The 23,014-nt window shown below is 39.1% G+C and overlaps 2 protein-coding genes across 2 annotated transcripts; both read right to left on the bottom strand.

Annotated features, from left to right (window-relative positions):
- Nucleotides 1–319: 319 nt before the first annotated feature.
- Nucleotides 320–7,369, bottom strand: npepl1 (aminopeptidase like 1). Its single transcript, XM_034868640.1, has 12 exons — nucleotides 7,097–7,369; nucleotides 5,991–6,176; nucleotides 5,583–5,753; nucleotides 5,114–5,203; nucleotides 4,930–5,011; nucleotides 4,195–4,337; nucleotides 3,675–3,752; nucleotides 3,469–3,569; nucleotides 3,132–3,255; nucleotides 2,751–2,927; nucleotides 2,044–2,154; nucleotides 320–642 (listed from the first exon to the last, which is right to left on the bottom strand). Exons 1-12 carry the CDS (start codon nucleotides 7,244–7,246, stop codon nucleotides 484–486), a joined length of 1,572 nt encoding a protein of 523 aa, XP_034724531.1. The 5' UTR covers nucleotides 7,247–7,369; the 3' UTR covers nucleotides 320–483.
- A 3,009-nt stretch (nucleotides 7,370–10,378) lies between these two features.
- Nucleotides 10,379–22,344, bottom strand: ankrd52b (ankyrin repeat domain 52b). Its single transcript, XM_034868568.1, has 28 exons — nucleotides 22,160–22,344; nucleotides 21,063–21,146; nucleotides 20,602–20,680; nucleotides 20,368–20,438; nucleotides 20,065–20,265; nucleotides 19,625–19,712; nucleotides 19,290–19,432; nucleotides 18,538–18,750; nucleotides 18,301–18,379; nucleotides 18,031–18,145; nucleotides 17,658–17,740; nucleotides 17,441–17,543; nucleotides 16,884–16,955; nucleotides 16,661–16,801; nucleotides 16,456–16,512; nucleotides 15,889–16,000; nucleotides 15,717–15,788; nucleotides 15,401–15,602; nucleotides 15,130–15,217; nucleotides 14,369–14,486; nucleotides 13,995–14,214; nucleotides 13,489–13,576; nucleotides 13,300–13,383; nucleotides 12,758–12,903; nucleotides 12,326–12,408; nucleotides 11,853–11,935; nucleotides 11,153–11,244; nucleotides 10,379–11,044 (listed from the first exon to the last, which is right to left on the bottom strand). The coding sequence occupies exons 1-28, from the start codon at nucleotides 22,184–22,186 to the stop codon at nucleotides 10,854–10,856; spliced, it is 3,135 nt and encodes a 1,044-aa protein (XP_034724459.1). The 5' UTR covers nucleotides 22,187–22,344; the 3' UTR covers nucleotides 10,379–10,853.
- Between the last annotated feature and the right edge of the window lie 670 nt (nucleotides 22,345–23,014).

Raw genomic sequence — 23,014 nt, 5'->3', positions numbered from 1 at the left:
AAAAAAAAAAAGACTATTTGAACAGTATTGCTCGCAGCCATTCACTGCAAGCATTCTTGGATTTAATGAGACGTGTGATTGGCCCACCACCGCATTAGCTAGCTTTGGAGTGGTGGTAACAACTAAATTCTTCCAGTCACATGATGGCTATTAAATTAAGTAGGAAAAAAAATAGGTATTAAATTAAGTACTCCATTGGTATCTGTATCACTTAAGGGTACTGGTACTAGTATTGTAAACTTTTATACGATACCCAGCACCATCAGTGCAGTCATGAGCATAAGGAGGGCCTGCGTTTTATCATATATAACACACCTGATTTACTGATGATTAACCATTTTATTCAGTGACATTTAATCAAACACAGGAAGTTGAATCACAGTTTAAAATGTTTTATCTCTAACTGGATGAGCACTTTCTTCAACGGTTTGGGTGTGTGGTTGCAGCGGAGCAGTCAGGTTTGCGAGTAAACCGCTGTGTGTTCTACACCAGTCTTCGTCTCTTGCAGTCTCGCTCCATGTGGTCTTCAGACATGTTGGTGGCAGCACCCAGAGGAGACACTTGGTTCAGCATGGAGTCTTCTGATGCCTGACCAAACAGGGCCATTAGCAAAGCAACGCCAAATCCTGTGGCCCGCTCCCCCTGCAGACACAAAATATGAGACAAAAAACAAGGGTCAGATTCCAGCGTCGTTACGGTAAACTTACCCTGCAGTTATCCTTTTTTTCCTCCCAACCGTAAAGTTGTTTTTCATTCAGAGTTAACGTGACTGAAACATTAGACCTTCCCTAATTCTCCAAAAATGTTCCTACAGTAAAGATCTTAAATAATTTCTGGACAAAGAACAAAAAAATACTACAGGCTTCACTACATTTTAAGTGATTTTTTGTGCTAAATCACAAGACAGGGACAGAGCAACAGATTTGAAATAATCTGTTATATGAAAACAACAGCACACCTGCATAAAAAGGAGTTTGAATTAAAAGAATACATAATGAGCGGGTGTAATAGAGAACCAGACACGACCAGCTGCTGTTGCTTCCTTAAAAAGCAGTGACGGGTTTCACAACGAACTAGGACAGGCAGCAGCAGAAATAAAGCTTCTCTGCAGAGGAAGTTGGTCTTTCTATAAAATGTTTTTGACTCAACAAGTCTCCGTACAACATGGACACCATAACAAACATCAAGACTGATAATCCGGTTACTTGACTCCTAGGTAAAACTTTTGAATACTTTTTTCCCCCACTGCGTTCCGCACCACTTATATTGAAAGTGCATTAGAAAGGGATCTTTTAATGTCCAAAATAAACAGGAGAAATGCTTAAAGCACAAAAAAAACTTCAGTGTTCAGGTTGGCACCTCACTATTCTTTTAAGATAGAACTGAAAAAAATGTGGACCTGAGGATATGTTAGGCTTTATAGTGGAGTTGATGCCAAATGCATAACACATTCTGCTGACGCCTCCTTCAGGTTACGGAGTCTCTTGTAATAGTTAATACAGTACAATAACATTTTCCACAGCTAGTATTGCCTATGGACCCGCAATAATTCATATGCTATAATAATAAAAATAATGATATAAATTACTTTGTAGTATCATTGTATTTCCATTATTTTGTGGTGAAAAATATTAGGCCAGTCATTGGTTGGAGGTTTTACATCAAAAGTTGAGTTTTGGTGATTTTGTAGAGGGTTCACACGTGTCTTTGTCAACTAAAGCCAAGATTAAAAACTGAACAGAATATCTACAGCTCAAGTGAGACATGGTCTGAACAAGTATACTTCCCTATTCCGAAGTTGCACTGCAACATGTGATTTGGAATCACACACTCTTGCTCTGCTCCTCTGCACAATTCAGCTTAAGAAATGTCTTGTCAAGCCAGGTGCAGGCAACAGAAAACATCTACAGACCCAATAAAACTTTCACTTCACTTAGTTATGATCGTCACCTGACTTGCTCAAAGATAAAAACAAAAACCAAAAAAACAGAGCATATACTGATTTCACAATATGAGTCAGCACCCCAAAACCCAATTACACACCGCATGGACAGGAGAGGCAATATCAATATGGACCCAGACACCAGGCCAATCAAAGCCCAGGTGGGAACCAATGAAGAGGCCGGCACAGGAGCTCTGGGCGTTCTCCCGGTCCTGTCAAAACAAGAAAAGAATGAGCGACATCAGCGACTCCCCCAAAATAAATTACAACTTCAGTTATCAAACCAATATTTACACTTCAATATACTTGGTCATATATCTACACTACTTTGTGTTTAGTTACTGTAGTTTTGTACAGTAGCTACTGGTTAAGTGCTGGCTCACAGGCGATAATAAAATATAGTGCCCATCCTAGCCATTCATATGCAGATTTACTGTAAATCAAAATCTAAACTCAAGCAATTCACACAACCTCATCTACCACCTGAATTTAGCCAAAGAGAGCTCCTCTATCCTACTATGTGTAGCTACACTGAAGCATGTTTCTCCAAAGAACTTCACAGGTTCAAACATGGCTCTGATGGGAACGTAGAAATACATATTAGTTGTTCTTGGATTTAAAATTTTACTAAAAGTGAAAAGAAAAACTTTGCGATTTGGAACACAGTGTTAGTAAAGCCTTTTTTTGAATTTTTCTTTTTGTATTTGCAAGTACACCAATACATTTTTTGCAGCCTGATTTCTGTGACCTTTGTCACATCATTTTGTTAAGGCGTTTTGTGGTGATGAACTTGTACTTTGTCACTTACTGCCACAGAGTTTTTCATGTCAGCCATGGCAGAGGTGAACTCGCTGAAGTGCAGTTCGGGGCAGTAGACCAGAGGGTGAGCGAGATCTCCGCTGCTGCGGCCGGCGCGCACACATGCAACCTCCCATTCCTCGCTGTTGGTCATCACAGCTGCATGGAACTTCCCTGTGGAGATCCCCTAGACAACAGAAACAGAAAAGGTTTAAGATACAAAGACGCTACCTGTTAGAAGGCTAAATACACCGTTGCTTTTGAATAAAATGATAAAATCCTGGATTTGGGTCTATATCAAAAATAATTATATCCATAGAGATTAAAAAAGGTTCCAGTTGATACTTGATATTGCAAGTTTAACAACACTCTGTATGTAGCTGTCGCCCACCTGTGCCCCAGTCAGCGTGGCCATGTCCAGAATAATGTCAGCTGACAGGTCTTTGCTGGCATACACCACTCCATCAGCCAGCACCAGCCTGCCCTCTGCATCAGTGTTATTGATCTCCACTGTCCTTGAGGATAAAAACACACAAATGACAGCTCTCTCTCTCTCTCTCTCTCTGTGTGTGTGTGTGTGTGTGTGTGTGTGTGTGTGTGTGTGTGTGTGTGTGTGTTGATTTAGCTTGTAAAATAATATCAGTCCCGTCTTGTGTGAAATCACACTGTGACACCACAGACACATCCAGTCAAGTAATTTGATACATTATTATTAACAAGAGTCTTACTTTCCAGAGTAGAGTGTGTGGATATCATCAGGTCGTGTGGCTGTGGGTCCAACTGCGTTCTCTGCGAGGCAGAACACTGCATGGAGGTTGTCCTTAAAGCCCTGCAGCAAACAGAGGAGGGCGTTTGATTAAAACAACTGCTGAAGAGAAACAAAAGGAGACTAGAACAGCCGTGGCAGCTGCTGACGGATAATCCAAAAGCTTACCTGTTTAATAGTAGCTCTGAAAGCTCCCAAAATGGCAGCAGCTCCACCGCAGTCTCTCTTCATGCCCGGCATTGTAGTCTAGGAAAAAAAAAAAAAAAAACACGTTTGATTAAATGTGATTTCATCACTGATGTCACTAATGATGTACCTCTTGTACGCACGGATCAGGACAATGACCCAGCAGTCCATATATTCAGTTAGAAAACTTTTAGCTGGTTTGTATAATGTGTCCCTGCTAAATAAGTGACCTGTGCATTTTAAGCTGCAAAATTCAGTCCACAGAATCACAAAGAACAAATTAAAAGGGTTCAACAACTAATTTGGGAGCAAACAATGCTTTGTACTGTTGTCTGTTTGATTGCAACAGACTACATTACAGATAAATAGAGTTTATAGTTTAATAAAAATAATATACCATGAATGTTTATGGGGATGCTATTCCCAGGACATAAGCATTAACAAAAACTTTTCTTGATGCACAATAATTACTATCACTTCTCTATCGGAAAAATAGGCGTACTTTTCCTTTGATGCTGAGTCCACCAGTGTCATACACGATGCCCTTTCCCACCCATGCAATGGTTTGGGTTGCACCCTCTGGTGTGTGGCTCAGGACTGCTAATGCAGGAGGATGCTCTGCCGCCTTGCCAACTCCATAAATGCCTGAAAGGGTAGAAGGAAAACAGTTTTTTGTTTTTTTTCAAAGAAGAGTATAATATTAAGGATGAAGTTATAATGTCTATAACAAAGATGTTGAGTCAAAGTGAAATTAAATTACAATGCGCCGATAGGGAAACATTTTATGGTCATTATCTACGCCAAGCATGAAAAAAAGTTTTGAACCAGAGCATCTGTAGATGAGTTCCACATGATATGTTACGATCCCTTCAGTTAGGCAAAATACGAGATTTATGTTATTGCTACTGTTACTGAGAGAAATTCAACTCTATTTTGTTTAAAAGAGCAGAGGGAGACATTCCTGGTAGAAATCGACTCTGGAAGTGCACTTTACAAGTTACACTTATTTAAGTGTTAAAGAAGGATTTCCAGAATAACGTGGTAAGTAAATATGCAGATCTAGCTACGAAATATATGTTAATAGGTGTACAACTGAAAATCCATTTTGATCAACAAAGCCAAATTGGTTTTAAGTGACTGTAAAAAAGGTAATTACTGATACTAAGTTATGCGGGCGGAGACTTGTCATAATGTAAGCTAATCACAGACATAAAGGAGACATCTACAGGCATTGTACCTCCAAATCCTCTTTGTTTCAGCTCCTCTCCACGAATGATAACTGGAGTTATTCCAAGTTCAGTTCCCACAGCCTTGATCTCCTGAAACGGAAATGACTGTGACGGAGGGCTGCAGCTAAATAATTAGAACCATGTTCCTGTAGTAGACTCAACAACATGTACAATAGAGACAGTTTCACTTACATCTAAGAAGTGATCTGTATTCATCTCATTGCATGGTGTGTCCACAATCCGAGCTGCCATCCGCACCCCATGAGCAGCGTTGGAGAGACACTGAACAGAAGAAAAGCCTTCAGCTATGGCAGACAGTAGTTAACATGAACCACAGCAGTACAAAAACAGGCCATTTCAAAGTAATGCCTTAAAGGCCCTGAAAAAATGTGTTCATTTATAAAAAAGAAAAAAAGTACCTTTGTGGTACATTAGCTTAGTTGGTAGAGCAGATATGGTTTAGTTATTTATTGTTTTATTATGAGGTTTATTGCTTGATGCAGAAGGTCCAGGGATTGAGTCCGACCTTTGACGGCTTCCTGCATATCTCCCCCTCTTTCATGTCTGAGCTGTCCTTTCATTAAAAGGCGGAAATGCCAATGAAAATAATCTTGAACCAAAAAAACGGAACATGAAGCGCAAAGAAATAACAATGCAGTACCTCAAGTTCTGCGGTATCCAGACGACTGTTCTCTTGCCCAATGATGACAAACTCTACAGTGACGTGTTTCTTCTCAGCCCTGCGTGAAGATGTGGAGCGACGAGAGAAGATGGGGAAGGCCCTGGCGATGGCACAGGAGGACGCAAACACATCTGAACGCTCACACACCATCTGGAAGTGAAAAAAAAATGCTTGTATAAGCCACTTGGTCACAGAGATTTAAGTCTCATAGAAGTTTCCGGGGGAGTCATAGAAGGATGGTATCCCGGTTGAAACAGCAGATGTGGTCTGTAGCTTATAGTGCTCCCTGACCTCCTCAAAGAGGTGGGAAAAGGAAAGGAAATTCACCCCACATCCATGAAATATTATGTCACAGGCAAGAACAAATACAATTCTTAAGAAGCTTACCACAATGCAGCGGTTGTTCCCTCCAGGCAGACAGGAACGGACCAGACGGGACACAAAGTGGGCAGAAGACTGGCTGTTGTGCCTGCTGACCCGTGAAGGAATGGCAGCTACTGCAGCATGGTTGAGGTACAGAGGGCAGCTGTCCGTAGGGTTTGGGTTCAAAGCACCGAGAGCCGCCTGCCAGATCTGAGAAAACATGAGACATTTGCATATTTGAAGGTCACTTGTTGAGAAGTAGCCTACTCCACTGGTATCCAGGACTATTTCTCCAGAGATTACTATTTAGGGCAAGAAAGTTGACAACTGTTTGCTATAAAATCATGTAAGACTACTGTCATCGGTGTGTCTAAGCGTGTGTATGATGTTTGAGAGGTCTGAAGATATATCACTCTCACTCTTGATGAATGCTTCATTTTCCCAAGTCTGCCAATATGGGAGTGGTAAATGTGACGAGTTAAAAAAAAAGAAAGAGAAGCTTCCAAGTGTCACCCACACATCCAGACAGTGTCACAATTATCAGCTTAAGTATGGTAAAGAACATTTACCATCCAGAAAGAAACGAGAACATTTAGGCTGGGTAATCAATGTCAGAGGCTCTGGGAATGATGGGAAACCTTTCCTTGACCTCACAGTCTCACCTTTGCACAACCATCTCTGAGGACTTTGCTCGACAGTCTACAACACACTGTTGCTTACAGCTTAGATATCATTACAGCAGAGTATTTTTTATAGTTAAGTACTAGCTAATTAATTAATTCTAACTAGCTAACTACTATTTATCAACTACGGTTAGGCAGTCAACATTATAGAAAATATAGTTAATGTCATATTTGACAATATTGGCGTTTTTACGTTTCAACTCACTAACGCATCCTTTTTTAGAGCCAACGTAAAACACAACTTGTTGATTGACCTCACTAATGAGCTTTGCCGTTAGCTAGCGGGTTAGTTTGCATTATATTCCTTGAACCACCGTAAGCTAGCTAGCTAACGCTAATCAAGAGTCGTCAACGTTATATTAACTTCGCAAACGCTTCCTTGGATTAGCATAGCGCTAACATTAACATTAGCTGTCACTAAACTATTATTTGTATTCACAATATTACCTCTTTGTTAACAACTGGCTGCAGTTTTCCTTTGACTTGGCTCCAGGCGACTTTGTGCAGGTTGGTCTGGTGTCCGATGATCAGGACAGGGCGACTCTGTGGCTCGGAGTCACCGGCAAAAGCCTTAAACTCCAGCACCACGTTCGCCATCTTTGTGACTAGCTGGGGAGATACCGTTTGCTAGCTGACGGTAACGCCAGTGGACGAACTGCTGTCATTCACTGGTGCAGCCCATGATGTAGCTACTATATTGGTGTAGCCCGGACCGGCTACGGCAGCCGGGAGGTATGGCGAAGGCATGGGGAAGCTCGCCCTACTCTCCCTCTGATTGGCTATTACACGTTGCCTTCGTTGGTTAGTTTTAAGCAAGAGTACCGGAATTGGTTAGGGTTCGGGTAATAATGTCAAGGTAAGCCAATCAGAGGCAGAGTAAGACAAAGTAGGGCGGGACATGCCTTCACCATCCTGGGAAAAACTACTTGCAGCAGGAAGGTTGAGTGCCAGGGACCAGACTGTTCTAACGGCAGGTTGCATGTTGCATTACTGCCATCTTCTGGAGTTAACTCCGACCTACAGTGTCCAGCATGTCAGCATTCCTCAATAGCACTGTTTTCATGGACCAAGTATCTTTTTTCTTGTCCACTTATACTGGTGTTGAATAAGTATCAACACCAGTCCTTCTTTATTATCTATGCCCTCATAATAAGACATGCACTTTTATTAAAGTCACTACTTAATGCATTTTTCGAGCATTTTGAAGGTGATTCACTAATTTGCAGATGTCATTTGGCAGTATAGTGCTCCATTTTATTAACAGTATGTACAAACTATCAAATAACTCAAATGAAGAAAAATACTGCAAAACCCTTATCATAGTAGTGATTTATTTGTTTTGTCTTATATGAATAACATCCACAGCTAAATCACACAGAGTATTCAAGTCGGGAGATAAACCCTGAAATATCGGTAAAATGGCCAGAGGACAAAGTTTGTTCACATGAAAAGCCGTAACAGAGCATTTATTCAAAACCTTTCACTGCAACTTGTATTTAGAAATGTCAAACCATTTCCTCCCAGTAATTTCACCCAAATGAAACAAGGAAAGACAAGCTCAAACCAAACTGTTTTCTAATGTTTATTGTAACTTTATAAGTTGTAAAATGCACCTTCAAATTTAATATATTTGCATAAACCTAAGGACACCATACTGTTAAATGTAAACTGTCATGTCAGAGTGCAAATAGTTTAAAGCCATTTTGACACAGCCGGTATTCTTAAAATGAAATCAATTAGCAAAAGGGGAAAACAAGGGAAAACATATCAAAGTCTGTAAACAGCTTTCAGATTATAAAAAGATAAACGTGTAATGCAAACCTTCATTAATAAAAGAAAATGGGGTAGTTTAACTGAGATCACATTTACTCAGTTACTAAGTTAGCTGCTGGCAACTGAGCAGCTCCAGTGAAGCAGTTGTTGTTAAGGGCCTTGCTCAAAGGCACCTCAGTGGTGGTAATGACTCTCCTCACCCAGATTTATTCTGCTAGTCCAGGGGATTGAGATGAATACATCTGGATGGGGAAAGCTTGCTTCTCTAACCTTCAGCCCACCACTGCCCAAGTGATATCTTTAAAGAGATAGAGGCAGTCTTTGTGCCATTGTGCGTATTTATTTTACAAGTGAAAAACAATGAAAGAAAAAAAAAAGTAATTCTGTGGACAGTTTTTCTTCGATTGCTCGTAATTAGGTGAAATATTTACGGGATACAATGATTTTAGTTTATTTCTTGTATTTAACAGAGCTTGTTAGTGCCGTTTTATGTGAGCAGTTTCCTACATTACTTTACAAAGCGCACATACAACATTGTAGCAACAACAAACGTCAAATGTGATTCTGAAAAAATAAATTGATGCGTTGATCAACTGAAAATGAATTGACCATTTCATAATTAACATTTTACTAAAACGCTGAACAAAAATGGCAAGACATTTTCTGGTTCCAGCTTCTAAAACTTGAGGAATTTTCTGCTTTTTTTAGTCTGATAGTGTAAATTAAATATCTTTGGGTTTGTGGCTGGTGAAAAAACAAGCGATTTAAAAACGTCACCTTCGGCTCTTGGAACTTACAATGTGCACTTGTTCATTTATGTTGAAAAAAAAAGTATCAAATTAGAAATTACATACATCTGAAATTGCAGACATAGTTAATTACAAATTTGCAAAAGACATTTATGCTTAATGCTCAGAGACTGAGATTATTGTTACCCTGTGCTTTGAAACTGTTCATATCTACACTTATTTTCTATTTCTTTGACCTTTCATTTTATTCTCTGGCTTATTTAACTGAAATATGTAACTTCTGTCATACATTTGTTACACTACATCAAGCTAAAAACTTGCTTTTTATTGCACCTGCAGTACAGTACGCAGTGACCTGAGGTTAATTCTCAATAATTTGGGATTTTCAAGATAATACAAGTTTAAGGTTAACTTCATGTATATACACACTAGACTCGGTAAACTATATTACTACTACTATATACATGCTTGTGACCTTACTCAACTGAAATGAAATTCGTGTAAATCATGATAATGATATTATTAGAATAAAAAGGTTATTTATATCAGTGTATAGTCTGCTACACTCTGGACATTATATAAAAATAGAGTCTTAATAATTGCATAAAAGGTTTAAAGCACCTGTTGAATATTTTTAAACAAGTATATTAAGAAGCACTGTCTAATATGCAAAACAAACACACATTCATCTGACTTTTCTTGCCCTTGTATCAGCTGAAGACAAACATGGAGATTTCAGGCTTTGGTGGTTAAAGAGAAATTAAGCCAATACTGAAAGTTCATGGGGTTCAAGTGTAGAGGGTTGTGTAGCATGCTCATGTTCAAACTTCTTCTCATTTCTAATGGTTAGTACTTTATTAAAATAACTATATGTGTGCTAAACTACACTCACATGACTGAGAAGATCATCTCAAAGGTCTGCTAATATCAGTAATGTGTAAGACTAGACTTTTAGAGAAGCAATCAATGCTACTGGTGCATGAGCATGGTGTGCATACAGTTGCATATGACACAAGTATAAATGTCATGACCATACATGTTTCTGGAAACTTGTGTGTGCGATTGTTCTGCGTGGAGACTTTGGACTAGACCGGGATAGATGGATTATTTGATACATCATAATTACCACATTACCAATACTATCTTCTCTTCGGCAGCAAGTTTACAGACAGACACAGACACACACAGACACACACAGACACACACACACACACACACACAGTCCTGTCTCATCTCACTCACAGTGATCTTGCCACTTGTCTTATTTGCTCCGGTTGAATATAATAACTTGCAGGTTTTGTTATGGTGTTGGCTCATTAAAGATGGCAAGTGAAGGGCTTTTGCGGGTGGTTTTAGTTGACATAAAAAAACAGCAGGAGTGCTGTTTGGAAATGCTTTGCTTTTGAGGCAAAGGATGCAAGCACGCCCATATGCAAGCCATGCTACAGAGCAGTGCTAACAAAAAGGTGTTAACACTACAAATAGCATCAACAAAAAAAAGTAGCAAAAGCACATGACGGTTTTATAATAATCTAAGATTTTATGCCTTGAATGTTGTGTTAATTTTTCCCTGTGGTAAATGGTACTGAATATCAAGTATTGATCAGAAGTCTAAAATTCCTGTATCGTGTCAACACTGGGATGAAATTTCCCTCCATCAAACACCCGTGCGGCACCTTGACTTAGGCGTGGCACAAGTTATTGCTGGACCCACAGGTGGCAGCAATGCCGCAATTCTTTAGGATGGGGTTAAAGTGAGAGGCTGTACCGGCGCCGGCTTCTCTCGGTGGGAAAGGCTTCATGGTGGAGAGGATCAAGGCCAGGCAGTCTGCCACATTCTTGTTTGGGGCACAGGCCAGAGCTGGCGTGTGGCCTACAGAGGGCCAACAAGCAAGAATTATCCTACATTGTCCTCCAGTAACACAAGGAAACACAGAATTCTTTGGTATTGTATTACAGAAGTATAATTATTCCTGCTTACCTTCCTCATCTACAGCCATGACTGCTGCTCCTCTGCTCAATAACACCTGCACTACAGTCGCCAAACCTTTTCTTGCTGCAATGTGAAGGGGCCTGCATGAGACAGAAAGAAACCTCTTTAAAGCAACCATATTAAATGCTTTTACATGCAAAGTTACTGGGGCCAATGTCAGGAGAGTCAATACTGTACACATGGACAAATTTATTTACGTTGATATCAAGGTTCCTTGGTAACTATTGATATTGACTATTTTAATAATACATTTGAAAAAAATAAAAATAGCAGAAAAACAGAGGCATTTTAGATGAACAGCCTGCAGCTGACAATGACCTTAAAAACCCTCAAAAGTTCCCTTCAACTGTTTATGATGTAGTATTAGATTTTGTCAAGATCTTTGTTTTCAAAATTTCTGTTGCATGCGTTCTGTCCTTTTTCCAGGTTACAGTTTAAATAGAAAACAGATATTTTCATGTCCTGCACTATTAACATATCTAATCTCTTAACACCCAGTAGGTCTCACTGAAATATGATATTTATATCCACACTGCATCATGTGGCTTAATCCTAAACTTCAGATTCCAGACAGGGTGATTTCCTTATTCATAAATTCCAAGCCAATTACTTCCTGTATGTCTCAGTTTGATCAAGTTTTGATGAGTTTGTATTCTTAATTAGCAGTCAGCGCTTTAGGACGACTCACATTTGGAGAGCGGTGTTTGTTGCATTTATAAGGGAGGAGTCGCTGATCTCTCCAAGGATCAACAGGGCACACATCTCATGACCCTGCAGAATAAAACACATTGTACAATATTGCTAAATCCCATTATCACTTCGAAAAAACTGCCTGAAAATGTAGAAATCTCATAAGTTGTGGCTGGAAATGTTATCAAATCTTTTACTTAATTTGCATAATTTAGTACCTTTCAAACCAAACTATGATATAGCACCACATTGTTATGAGTCACTGCAGGGTTTAAATATGTGGTATGAAATGAAAAAAAAAGGTTAATTTTGAAAACACATTTGATTACGTTCTTAACCTGATTTACTACATCTTAGCAGGTTATCTCATCTGACAGTTGTTACATAACTCTGGCTACACCCATGCAAAATATTTCATTGTGCCACTGCACGCATACAGTACATGCATTTGTATGTGTTTGTGTGCGTGACCTTAATGCAGGCTAAGTGAAGGGCAGTGTTATTATTGACATCCACCAGGGTCAGGTCTGGTTTCGCTTTGTGCAGCAAGAACTCTGAAATGCAAAAAATAAAAGGCAACTTTCACAACAAACCCAGACCTTTATATATTTTCTAAATTAGCAACTTCCAATCAGTCCAACAGGGAAACAGATGTATTATAAGGTAACCATCAGTGAGGACTGTGAGGTCCAAAACACTGTTTCCACGTGCTAAAAGGAGATGTGTTTCTTAAATCACTGTATGATTGAATGCTTGGAAATACATTATTAGAAAGAATACCTTCTAATAAAATACTTTGAATATCTCTTGCAGAAAAACATGTAGTTTTGTCCTTTTCTTGCGCTGAAAATGGTTGTGAAGCATTTTAAGGGTTCTTAGATGAGGGTAATTTAAATCACATACCAACAGCCATAGTCTGTCCACAGGCAGCAGCAACCATCACAGCAGAGCATCCACAATGATCCACAGCATTGACTTCAGCTCCCTGGGCCAGGACCAGCTGGAGCCCAGCAACATTTCCTGAATAAGCAGCCGCATGCAGCGGGGCCCTGCACTCACACATACACATAAAGATCCATTTGCATCTTTCTGCAAGCTATGAAAGGCCTTTGTTGAAACCTTCAAGATAAAACAATACTGCAAGTTTAACAAAATTCTACATCAGATTTATCAAGTATATATAAAAATTATATACTTACTAATATTTGCATAAAAACATACAATTTTGTTTACCAAATGAAAGGCACTAGTAATGTTAAGCTGTAATGAGAGTGATTTAATTGCATAAGTACAACCACTGCTTGACGATGCATGCCTGAATTGAAAATAAATCTGAAACTTCTACATTTGCAATATCTGTAAACTGATACACCCCAGAAGTGCTGCATGAAATATAATTAATGTGATGAGTTGTTATGACAAGTAGAGCTCAGAGCAGAACCCACCTTCCTTTGGCATCTGTAACGTTTACAATTTGTGGGCCAACAGTCTTCACTAGAAGTCCGGCAGCAACATCATGTCCATTAACTCTGCGTAGGGAGAACAGAGTTGTTACAATATGAAGAATCAATTTTTTTTATTAATATGTAATAAACATATGCATGATGAGCATTTACTTTTACTGCAGTACTCACAGAGCACAGTGCAATGCGGTGAAGAGATTTCCCTCCTGGTTGCTAAAAAGTTTGTTTTCAAGTAAAATGTGTAAACATCCTTCACGCCCTACAGACACAAATGGACAAATGATTATTTAAATCTTTGTAAAGAAATGGTAATACAGTATCTCACCAACAAAAAGTGTTTTAACTGAGAGAATTGATTCAAAGATTAAAAGAAAAAAGAAAAATGTTCATTCATACATGTTTTTGCCATGTTTATGTGTATTCTGACCAAGTAAGAGCAAAACACGGGTCCGACCCCACAGTTTCTGTCCAAGCCGGACCTGAGCCTGAACCAGCAGTTTTGTGCCAGGGCCCCATTAAAAAACAGAATTTCAACCACTTTTTTCTTTTTATCCATGCATGTGAGTTGAATACACAGCCCATGCATAATTGAAGACATTACACAGACTATAAGCATTCATAAAGAAATAAAATAAAACACAGGGCGGGAATCGGGTTGGGTTTCCCTGGCGTCTCACCGTGGTGGGCAGCCCAGTGGGTGGGCGTGTAGCCTCTGTAGTCCAATATGGAATCCAGAGGGTCAACTTTCATAGCAGCCTTTAGCAAAGTTCGAAGTAGTTCCGTGTGGCCGCGGGACGCTACAAGGTGCATCGGGGTCCTTCCCTGAGAGTCTCTACACAGAGCAGAGGCCCCATGTTCCAACAGAGCAGATACACAGTCCTCACTGCCCAACATGGCCTGCAGCAGGATGAAAATAGTTATGATGCAAGAGATGAAACAACACATTTGGAACGCCACAGACTCTATAAAGAGACATTTACAATATTTAAGTGCCATTAATAAAAGGGAGAGGACATGTACTGTACACACATAGCACAGCAAGTACACTTACAGCTCTATGTAATGCAGTAAAGCCCTTTTTGTCTGCAGCATCAACCTTTGCTCCTTTCTCCAACAGGATGTGGACACAGTCGGTGTGCCGTCCCAAAGCTGCCAGCATGAGAGCCGTCCTGCATACGACAAAAAGAAAACAGTAGAAGAATTGACTGCTGTGAGGATAATTCTCTGATGGTGTCGGATAAATAAAAATTGGTTGGATATTCGTTGGTAAAGTAACCTGCATTATAGGTCTGCAGCTATTAGAAGAAATATGTTGTTGTTAAGTACATTGCATCAAACAATCACATCACTAGAATTGGGCATCGAGAGCCGACTCCTACTTGGAATCGTTACAAAAACTATGATTCCAGTAGATTCCTTTTTTTATCTGAATTGTTTAAAGCATTTGGTTTCAAATCCGATCATTGCTTTCCAAGTTAACATGTGCAAGTTTTGGTTTCCGAAGCAGCCAGTTGCTTGTTGTGTTGCAGCCTTGGAGCACAGTAAGCAGCGCTCTAGTGTGGCTTTATTTTACATTGAAAAAGCCCTAAAAATCTGCAAACCACCATTGAATCAAAATAAAACGTTCCTCTTATTTGTGAAATTAGGCATGTGACCCGGCATGTTTAACTTTTACATTCTACAAATGCACAATATTTTACAAAATATTTACAAAATATTTTAAACAACAGTAATGTATGTAAAAGCTGTATATGTCAGGTCTTTACCTAGTCTTAATAACAAATCAGAGTATAAAAGCATTACGTGACTCACTGTCCCTGTGTATCTGGACTGTCGATGATCTCGCTACTTTGTTCCCCGTTGACCAATAAAAGCAGACAGTCCATTTGGCCCTCAGCAGCTGCACAGGGGAAAAACAGTAGAAGGGAAATTTCAAGATGAAGTTTCAAAGACTAATTACATAGATTATAAAGTTCTATATATTTTAAGCTGAAAACAATGTCCATCGAAAGCTATCAATACCAAATTTATACTGACGATTTGTAGAAATCTTATATTATTAGGCTTTCCTTAACCCACACACCTGCAGCATGTAGAGTTGTCCACTTGCGTTTGTGCTCCTTCAGTGTGTAAGAGGCTTGATGCTTCAGCAGCACCTCCACACATGGGGCAAAACCTCTCTGAGCAGCCAGGTGGAGGGCAGTTCTGCCTTCAATGTCCCGCACATCCAGACTCACCAACGTCTCACAAAGCAACCGCAGTGCCTCACGGTGACCATAATACGCCTGTAACAGCAGCATGCATATTAGCAATAGAGTCAAAGGCTTGTAAATATATGGTCTTCAAGGTATAAAGTCACATCTTTTCCAGTGTATACACTGTAATCATGTGCCACTCACAGCTAAGTGCAAAGGACTGACTGGAATATTGCTTTCAACCTCTTCTAGACAGTTGAACGAAATCTCCAGGAGCTGCAAGATTGAGAGAAGAAAATAGAAAAAAAGAAAACTTCAACTTGGTCTTGTCTGGTTTAGATTAACAAGAAAAATCTAATCATAAGATACCACTAACCAGTTCCAGATGCTGTTTGTTCCCATAAGCAGCTGCGTAGTGGACAGCACTGTAACCCTTACTGTTCTTCAGAGTTGGGTTCGCCCCACTGTCAAGCAAGAAGTCTAAACACCTGAAGACACAGAGCACAACTTTATAATCTTGTCTGGGTTTTATTCTTCTTACAGCAAGTAATCAAAGAGACCCATTATAAACATTCACATCTCAATAATCAAACCCTTTTCTGTAAAGTGACCAAAGTCTTACAAATGTTTACTTCCACCTTAAATAATAAAAGCCAGATTTCCACCTTTTCTCCTACCAGTTTGGTCTCAGAGTTGCAAAGATTTGATTGTGACTTTTTCTGACCACTGATTTTGTTTTTAACTACTTTTTAAAATAATGGAAAAGGTTTGCTTCGCTCTGTTACACCTATTTCATACAGATATTTCAACAACACCTCTAGATGTTATTTACTGACTGATTATTGTGGATTCTGCACAAAAGAGCAGATCTATTGTATAAAGATACAAGTTTATCTATTTATGACTAAGAATATATTTAATATGACTGACATGTGAGACTTACAGAGAAGCTTCTTGTTCCTTTCCGTCACTGTGGTCAGTCTCAGAGTTTGTTTCCTCTCTGTGGAAAGAAGGATGAACACTTTTCAAACTGGCTTGAATACAATGTAACTTTGGATTTTTAAACAAAAAACTGTCCCCAGGATGTTGTCCTTGCAGCTCTAAGTACAATGAGCAAAACATTGAAATGGCAGTAAATGCTATCTCACCCACAAAAGGTGTGTGAAGCAGCAGCGTAGTGCAGAGGGCTGCAGCCCGTCAGATCCAGCTCATTGACATCAGCGCCAGCTCTCACCAGGGAGATGGTGCATTGGCTGTTACCGTTAGCTGCAGCATAGTGCAAAGGAGATCTGGGAGTTGCAACAGAAGACAGCTGTGATATCAGGTAACACCAGAGTTGAACCTTAGCTCCATCTATTCAGGGCTGCTTACCGTCCCAAATGATCTTTTACGTCCAGTTCAGCAGCAGCACTATTTAACAGCAAGTTCAGACAGTCAACATTTCTGTCACAAAAGAAAAAAAGTTGTCAGTTGTGTAATATAGACCACACTTGAAGCAGAGCTGTTAGCAAATAAAATGTATAGTACTTCCAAAATGTAAGAAAGAACTGATTGTGGCATGTGTTGCTGCATTTTCATACAGTATTAAATTGCATCCAACGTTTATATTAATATACTGAAATCATCCATAAGTTTGAGCTGATCAAAATCCGCCAAAAAATAAGCTGAAGACGTTCCTAAATTATTGTCAATATTTAGACATGGAAAATCATTCCTCAAACTGTCTAGATGATATGTATTACATTGCAAAAATACTCCAATATCTTTAACTACAATCAATTGAGACACTGATCACAGTTAAAGATATTGTAGAACACTGATTTTTCACACTAAGTCAAACTGTTCAACTGTATGCAAATGCATTGTATGTAAAGATAAAGACAAAGTAATACATATAACATTGTGTGTGTGAGTGTGTGTTAGCTCACCCTCCAGAAGCAGCAGCATGCAGGCAAGTCCTTCCGTGGTCGTCTGAGAAGTTTATATCATCCCCAGTTGATGGCACTTGAGACGGCATGATGTAAAAATTGCCTGAACGATACAGAACCAACAATTATACTTGTGTGAAGTTTGAAACATTTTGAGTTGTGTCCGTAATTCAAATGTTATAAGGGATAGGATAAATTGACTTAAACTGATTCTCACCATTGGACAGTAACTTTCGACAACAGTCTGGAAACCCGTAGAGCACCGCCAAATGAAGCGGAAGCATCCCATGAATCCCCTGTCTTTAGAGATCATAACAAAGATAAGTTACTTTAGTATGCGCATAGTGGGAAACAATGTATTGTATGAACCTGGAGTTTGTTGGTTTGGATGTTGAAGTATTGACAGTGACAGTGCAGCTTGAAGTGTTTTCTGTCTATATACTTCCTAATCTGGAGGCAGAATATTACAGGATCACGTGTAATAATTGAATCTGTGTTTATGTGTAATACTGCGTAATGCTTTTCTCTTGCAGTGTACCTGCAACAAGAAAATAACAAACACAAAACAATCTCAGGATTGGACAATGTACCTGGTCTTGTCAGCACCGTTTGTCAGCAGAGTGCTGACCAGCAACTCCTGACCATATCTGGCAGCAACATGAAGAGGAGTGTTTCCAAACATATCAGCACAGTCAATCTCCCCGCCTGTGTACAGAGGAAGAAGGAAACATGATGTGAATATGAGGTGTTTCAATTGAGTGAGGACATGGGCTGATATTTGAAGTCATTTAAAGAATATTTCTTGAGGGTATATTTTCGTTTTTTAAGAGACAATGCTGGGGATAGTGTAAATATGCTACCATTTTGGATCAGAATCTGGGAGCCCGTGAACCGTCCGTGCATAGAAGCCATGTGCAGAGGGCTCTTTCCTTCCTTGTTCTGTTAAACAGAGGAAAAGGAAACATAAAAGAATGACATAAATCATCTGCACATTGTACATTTATTGCTCTGCACAATGACTACAATCCAGTTATACATAATTATTTCTTCTTTTTGTTCTTATCAAATCCACAATTGCTCTAAAACAGGCTCTTTACCTGCACGTTGACATCAGCACCATTGTTGATCAGCAGCTCGAGGCACAGCACCCCGCTGGAGGAGGCGGCAGACAGATGCAGCGGCGTGCTGCCGTTGTGGTTGGGCTGATTGATGTTGGCACCACAGTTCACCAGCTCAGTGGCCACAGCGTCCTGCCCCCTGTGACAGGCCATGTGGAGCGCTGTGTTCCCAAAAATGTTAGGTTCGTCAGTCTGAGGAGGAAAACAATTGATGTGTATCAAATGAAACATGCCTGGTGATTTGTAAGCATGAGAGTCTGTTGGCCGCCGAAGAAACACTAAAGATTATTATCAGCGTCAAGTGTAAAGTGACTTTGCTGATGATGCTTGGTGGAATCTTTTGATGGAAAATGAAAAAAGAAGTCTGGTTTGAAAGATTTGGCTTTTTTTAAAGGTGATTTTAAAAGTAATTTTTGCTTTAGTTGTTAATGTAGTAATGCATTTTGTGACCAAATGGTGTCATCAGCAAAAAGCAGATTACTAATAATGAGGACATTGAGGACACATGATTAGAGACACAGAGCAGGATCAACATGAAACAAAGCCTGGAGCTCTGCAGGACACCATGTTATTGGTGCCTAATCTTTTATCAAATCATTTATAACAACAGCATGCTGTGTTTTGGGAGTCTAATGTTTCCTGACATCTTAATTTGGACTTTTAAGAGAAAAGATGTCAGGTCTGTTTAACGATTTGAGTTTACTTATAGTGATGGGAGTGAGCTACGTTACCTCCACCACCAGTTTCAATAGATATTTGACCACGTCTAACTGTCCACTGGCAGCTGCGGCGTGGAGCGGAGTATAACCACATTTGTCCTTGCACATCACATCCGCACCGTGAGACACCAGCAGCTTCACAACCTCCACATGGCCTGAAAGAAGAGCTTAACATTTACTACAAGTCTCTCAGGTTGACAGGTAACTCTTGTTCCTCAGTGAAATAACCTATTGCTTGTTGAAGAGTCTATTTTCCAAATACAGAAAGAGATAAACAAGAGAAAGCTTTCATTCTGGGTAAAAAGTGACAATATATTTGTGTCTCTTAGGAGAATGACACCACTTACCAATGTATGCAGCCCAGTGGATTGCCTGTCTTTCCTTTTTATCTTTGGTACTCACCATGGCACCTTTGCTTAAGAGCAAATTCACCATCTGCAGAAACATAATAATTGGGTCAACTAGTGTGTCCATAACTATAGTCAAGGGGATTGTGTCATTTTGTCTTGACAACAGTCTAGGAAACATACTTTAATTACTCTAATAGGGCTCTGGTTATAAGAGCAAATATTAGTTGAAACTAGGTTACTATATCAATCTATATCAAATGCTGCAACAACTGACAGAAACCAAAACGAATGTCCCCCCCAATCATTCATTTTTCTAAAGCAAATGTACTCTCCAGCATTGTTATGTATTGAAGTTCAAATTGTCAAATCTATTGCATTAAACATGGAAAAAGACCAGGATGACGACATTCGTCAATACCATCAACATTACAGTTTACCTCTTCATGGCCGCTATGCGCTGCATGATGCAGTGGTGTCCTTCCTGACCTGTCTGCAACATCCAGGCCGCATACATGTGGTATCAGAGCTTGAGCGCAGCCTATGGCCCACTTTGCAGCTGCCATGTGTAACGGTGTATGCAAGTACTTGTTCTGTGTGTTAACCTCTGCTCTGTGCTTTAGTAGCAACTCCACAGCTTTCTGGGGAAAACACACATATTTCAAACAATTACGCATTTACAATATGGTGTTCAAGTCTTTAAAAGTCCTTCTCCTTCTGTATTTCCAAAAATAGTAACATACTTCATTTCGCGAGGCGGCTGCTCGATGTAAAGGAGTCAGCAAACCCTGGTCCTTAGCGTTGACATTTGCACCTGTAATAGAATGCAAAATCAACATTTTTGAGTGTTGTGGGTAAATTTCAGCTCTTCTGTAACTCAGTGACTTACAAGAAAGGCTCATTTGTATGTAGTTGATGATAAGCCCTTTTTTTTTAACTATGATGTATTTCAAAGTGAGATAAATGTTTTTTTCTACCTGAAGTAATAAGTAGGTCCATAGTGTTGACATCACCCAAATAAGCAGCAGCATGAAGGGGTGTGCTTTGTACTTGGTCCTGAGAAAAAAGAAAAACATTTTCCTTCTTTTAATCAGATAATCCATGTATTATATTTGTTATATTCTGACTACAAATGTTTGCACAGTTAATTCTTGCCCTCCCTGTCCATGTAAAACGTATTATCAAAACAGAAATTTCACTTTAGATGCTTCCAGAAAACTAAGCCGGCTGACAGTAACCAAACACTTGGACAAGTTTGACTTTACAAGTAAAGAAAAGCTGTGGGGCAACCAAGAAAGCAACCGCGAGTACAGCAGAGATAAATAGCTGAACCATTTGTAGAAGCTTCATCTTAACCCATGACCCAAATTATGATTACAGATTTGACACCACAACAAAAAAAAAACATGTGTGCAGAGCTAACGTGGGATAACATTACCAGTGAATTGACATCTTCATTATGGTTCAACAAAAATGTCACTTCTTCTGCGTTCCGGCTGAATATAGCCTGGACCAATGGAGACTAAAAGAGAGATGTGACACAACAAAAGAAAATGTCAGAGAAGAACATTCCTGCACACTGTCAATCAGTACCAGTCTGCACTTAGCCTATTATATGGCACCTTGCATCATGAGACTGTAAGCGGTCAGGCCCACAGTCAGTGTCTACATGGCTATTTAAACCGCACATCATCAAAAATGAAGATTCCACTATTTATAATAAAATGGACAGCAACCATATGAGAGCATAAACAAACACTGAATAGCATAATGAGCATGAGCCTTGACAGCAACAAAAATAGATGTTAAAAAATAGGTGAAGTTAATTATGTTTCCTAGACTTTTTGCTGTTGCAGAAAGCAACAAAATCCATGAAAGCAGTGTTTTCACTTTGTTTCAACTAACAGCTTTCTGGGACGAAAAATACGTTCAAGACTGCTGAGATGTCAATAAAACATGTTACATGTCTGAGTAAAGAGTGAGTAACAATCTCTTCTTATTTCCAGAAGACATATCAACGTTTGAATTGTCTTGAGATAATATTTAAATGGAAATTTTGCGGTCTTTTTCAGTAACGATAAAGACATCACGTAAAACTCAAAGCATTAGAAGGAAGACCAATAACACTTTCCTTGGGTGAATCATGCAAAATTCCTAGCACTTTAAGCGAATATTTAGACAATTGAGGAATGAATCTCCAAGATTTTTCTTACACAGATAATGTTAAGCAAACGTAGTACGTTATACAAAAGAGAACTATAGATCCATTTAAAGATTGAATTTTTTGGGTACCAGGGTTTGGATTTCACGTACCAGGAAGTCCATTTACTCTTATGATAGGGTCTAGGTGCATTACACAATTGAAACATCAAACTAAACTAAATCTAATTTTGCAAGGCAAAGAAATTGTAACATCAACTAGCCTTGTAGCAAACTTTTGCTCGACATGTCGCTAACATGAATACCCGGCTGTTTGCAGGGTTTATGAGAAGTAAAGTTAATCTTAGTTATCTAACGTTAAGTTTTATTTACTACCTGGTCCTTGATATTTCTTAACTCCATGTCCCAATCACTCAGGAAGCTCCTTTATTGAGACTGAGTGTAAAGTTAACTACATGTCACTCTGTAGCAGCTAGTTAGCCTAGCTTTAGCTTAGTTAGCTGATATGTGATGTGTTACACCCAGGTTACACCACAGTTGCACGAATATCGCGAGTGAAGGTAAAGAAACGCGATTTGGAGGCATATGCCATGCATTCCATAGTACACTTCCATAGAAATTAAATTAAATTTTTCTTTTACTCAAATACTAATTCTTTATGGACTGAAATCTTAAGGATGTTCACTTTAAGTAACTTACACAGTTGAGATACTTAACTTTTGTATTTTCATTGGAAGTATATACTTCTACTCTACAATTCAGAAAGAAATATTGTACTTTTTAATCTAATACATTTCTAATACTTCAACCGTTTTAATATAATATTAACAACAACAACAACAACAAAAATAACAATAATAATATACTTTATTTTGGCCTAAAAACACAAAGTGCTTTGACAGAATCACAAACAAATTAATACACATACACGCCATTATAGTGAAAGGGATACTTATAACGTTACTTTACAAGTGAAAAAATTTCACATTTAAATCACACGATGATCATGTAAAAGTATAATGCGTTTCAATAGATTAACTACCCAACGCTTCAAAAAGTTTAAATGAGCTACCTGAACTACAGCAATATAACTGCCAGCTGCTAACGCATTAATGCATCAATAATACAATAAAATCGTTTGAGAGGGTCAGGTTAGTTAGAGCAAGACCGTCAGCACCATAGACATATACATTTAAATGTCTCTGATCAACACCGCCTGACAAGCTGAAA

This window comes from Etheostoma cragini, chromosome 4 (genome assembly GCF_013103735.1).
Source record: "Etheostoma cragini isolate CJK2018 chromosome 4, CSU_Ecrag_1.0, whole genome shotgun sequence".
NCBI lineage: Eukaryota > Metazoa > Chordata > Actinopteri > Perciformes > Percidae > Etheostoma > Etheostoma cragini.
The sequence above is the reverse complement of the archived record's forward strand: the minus strand, read 5'-3'. Positions and strand labels throughout refer to the sequence as shown.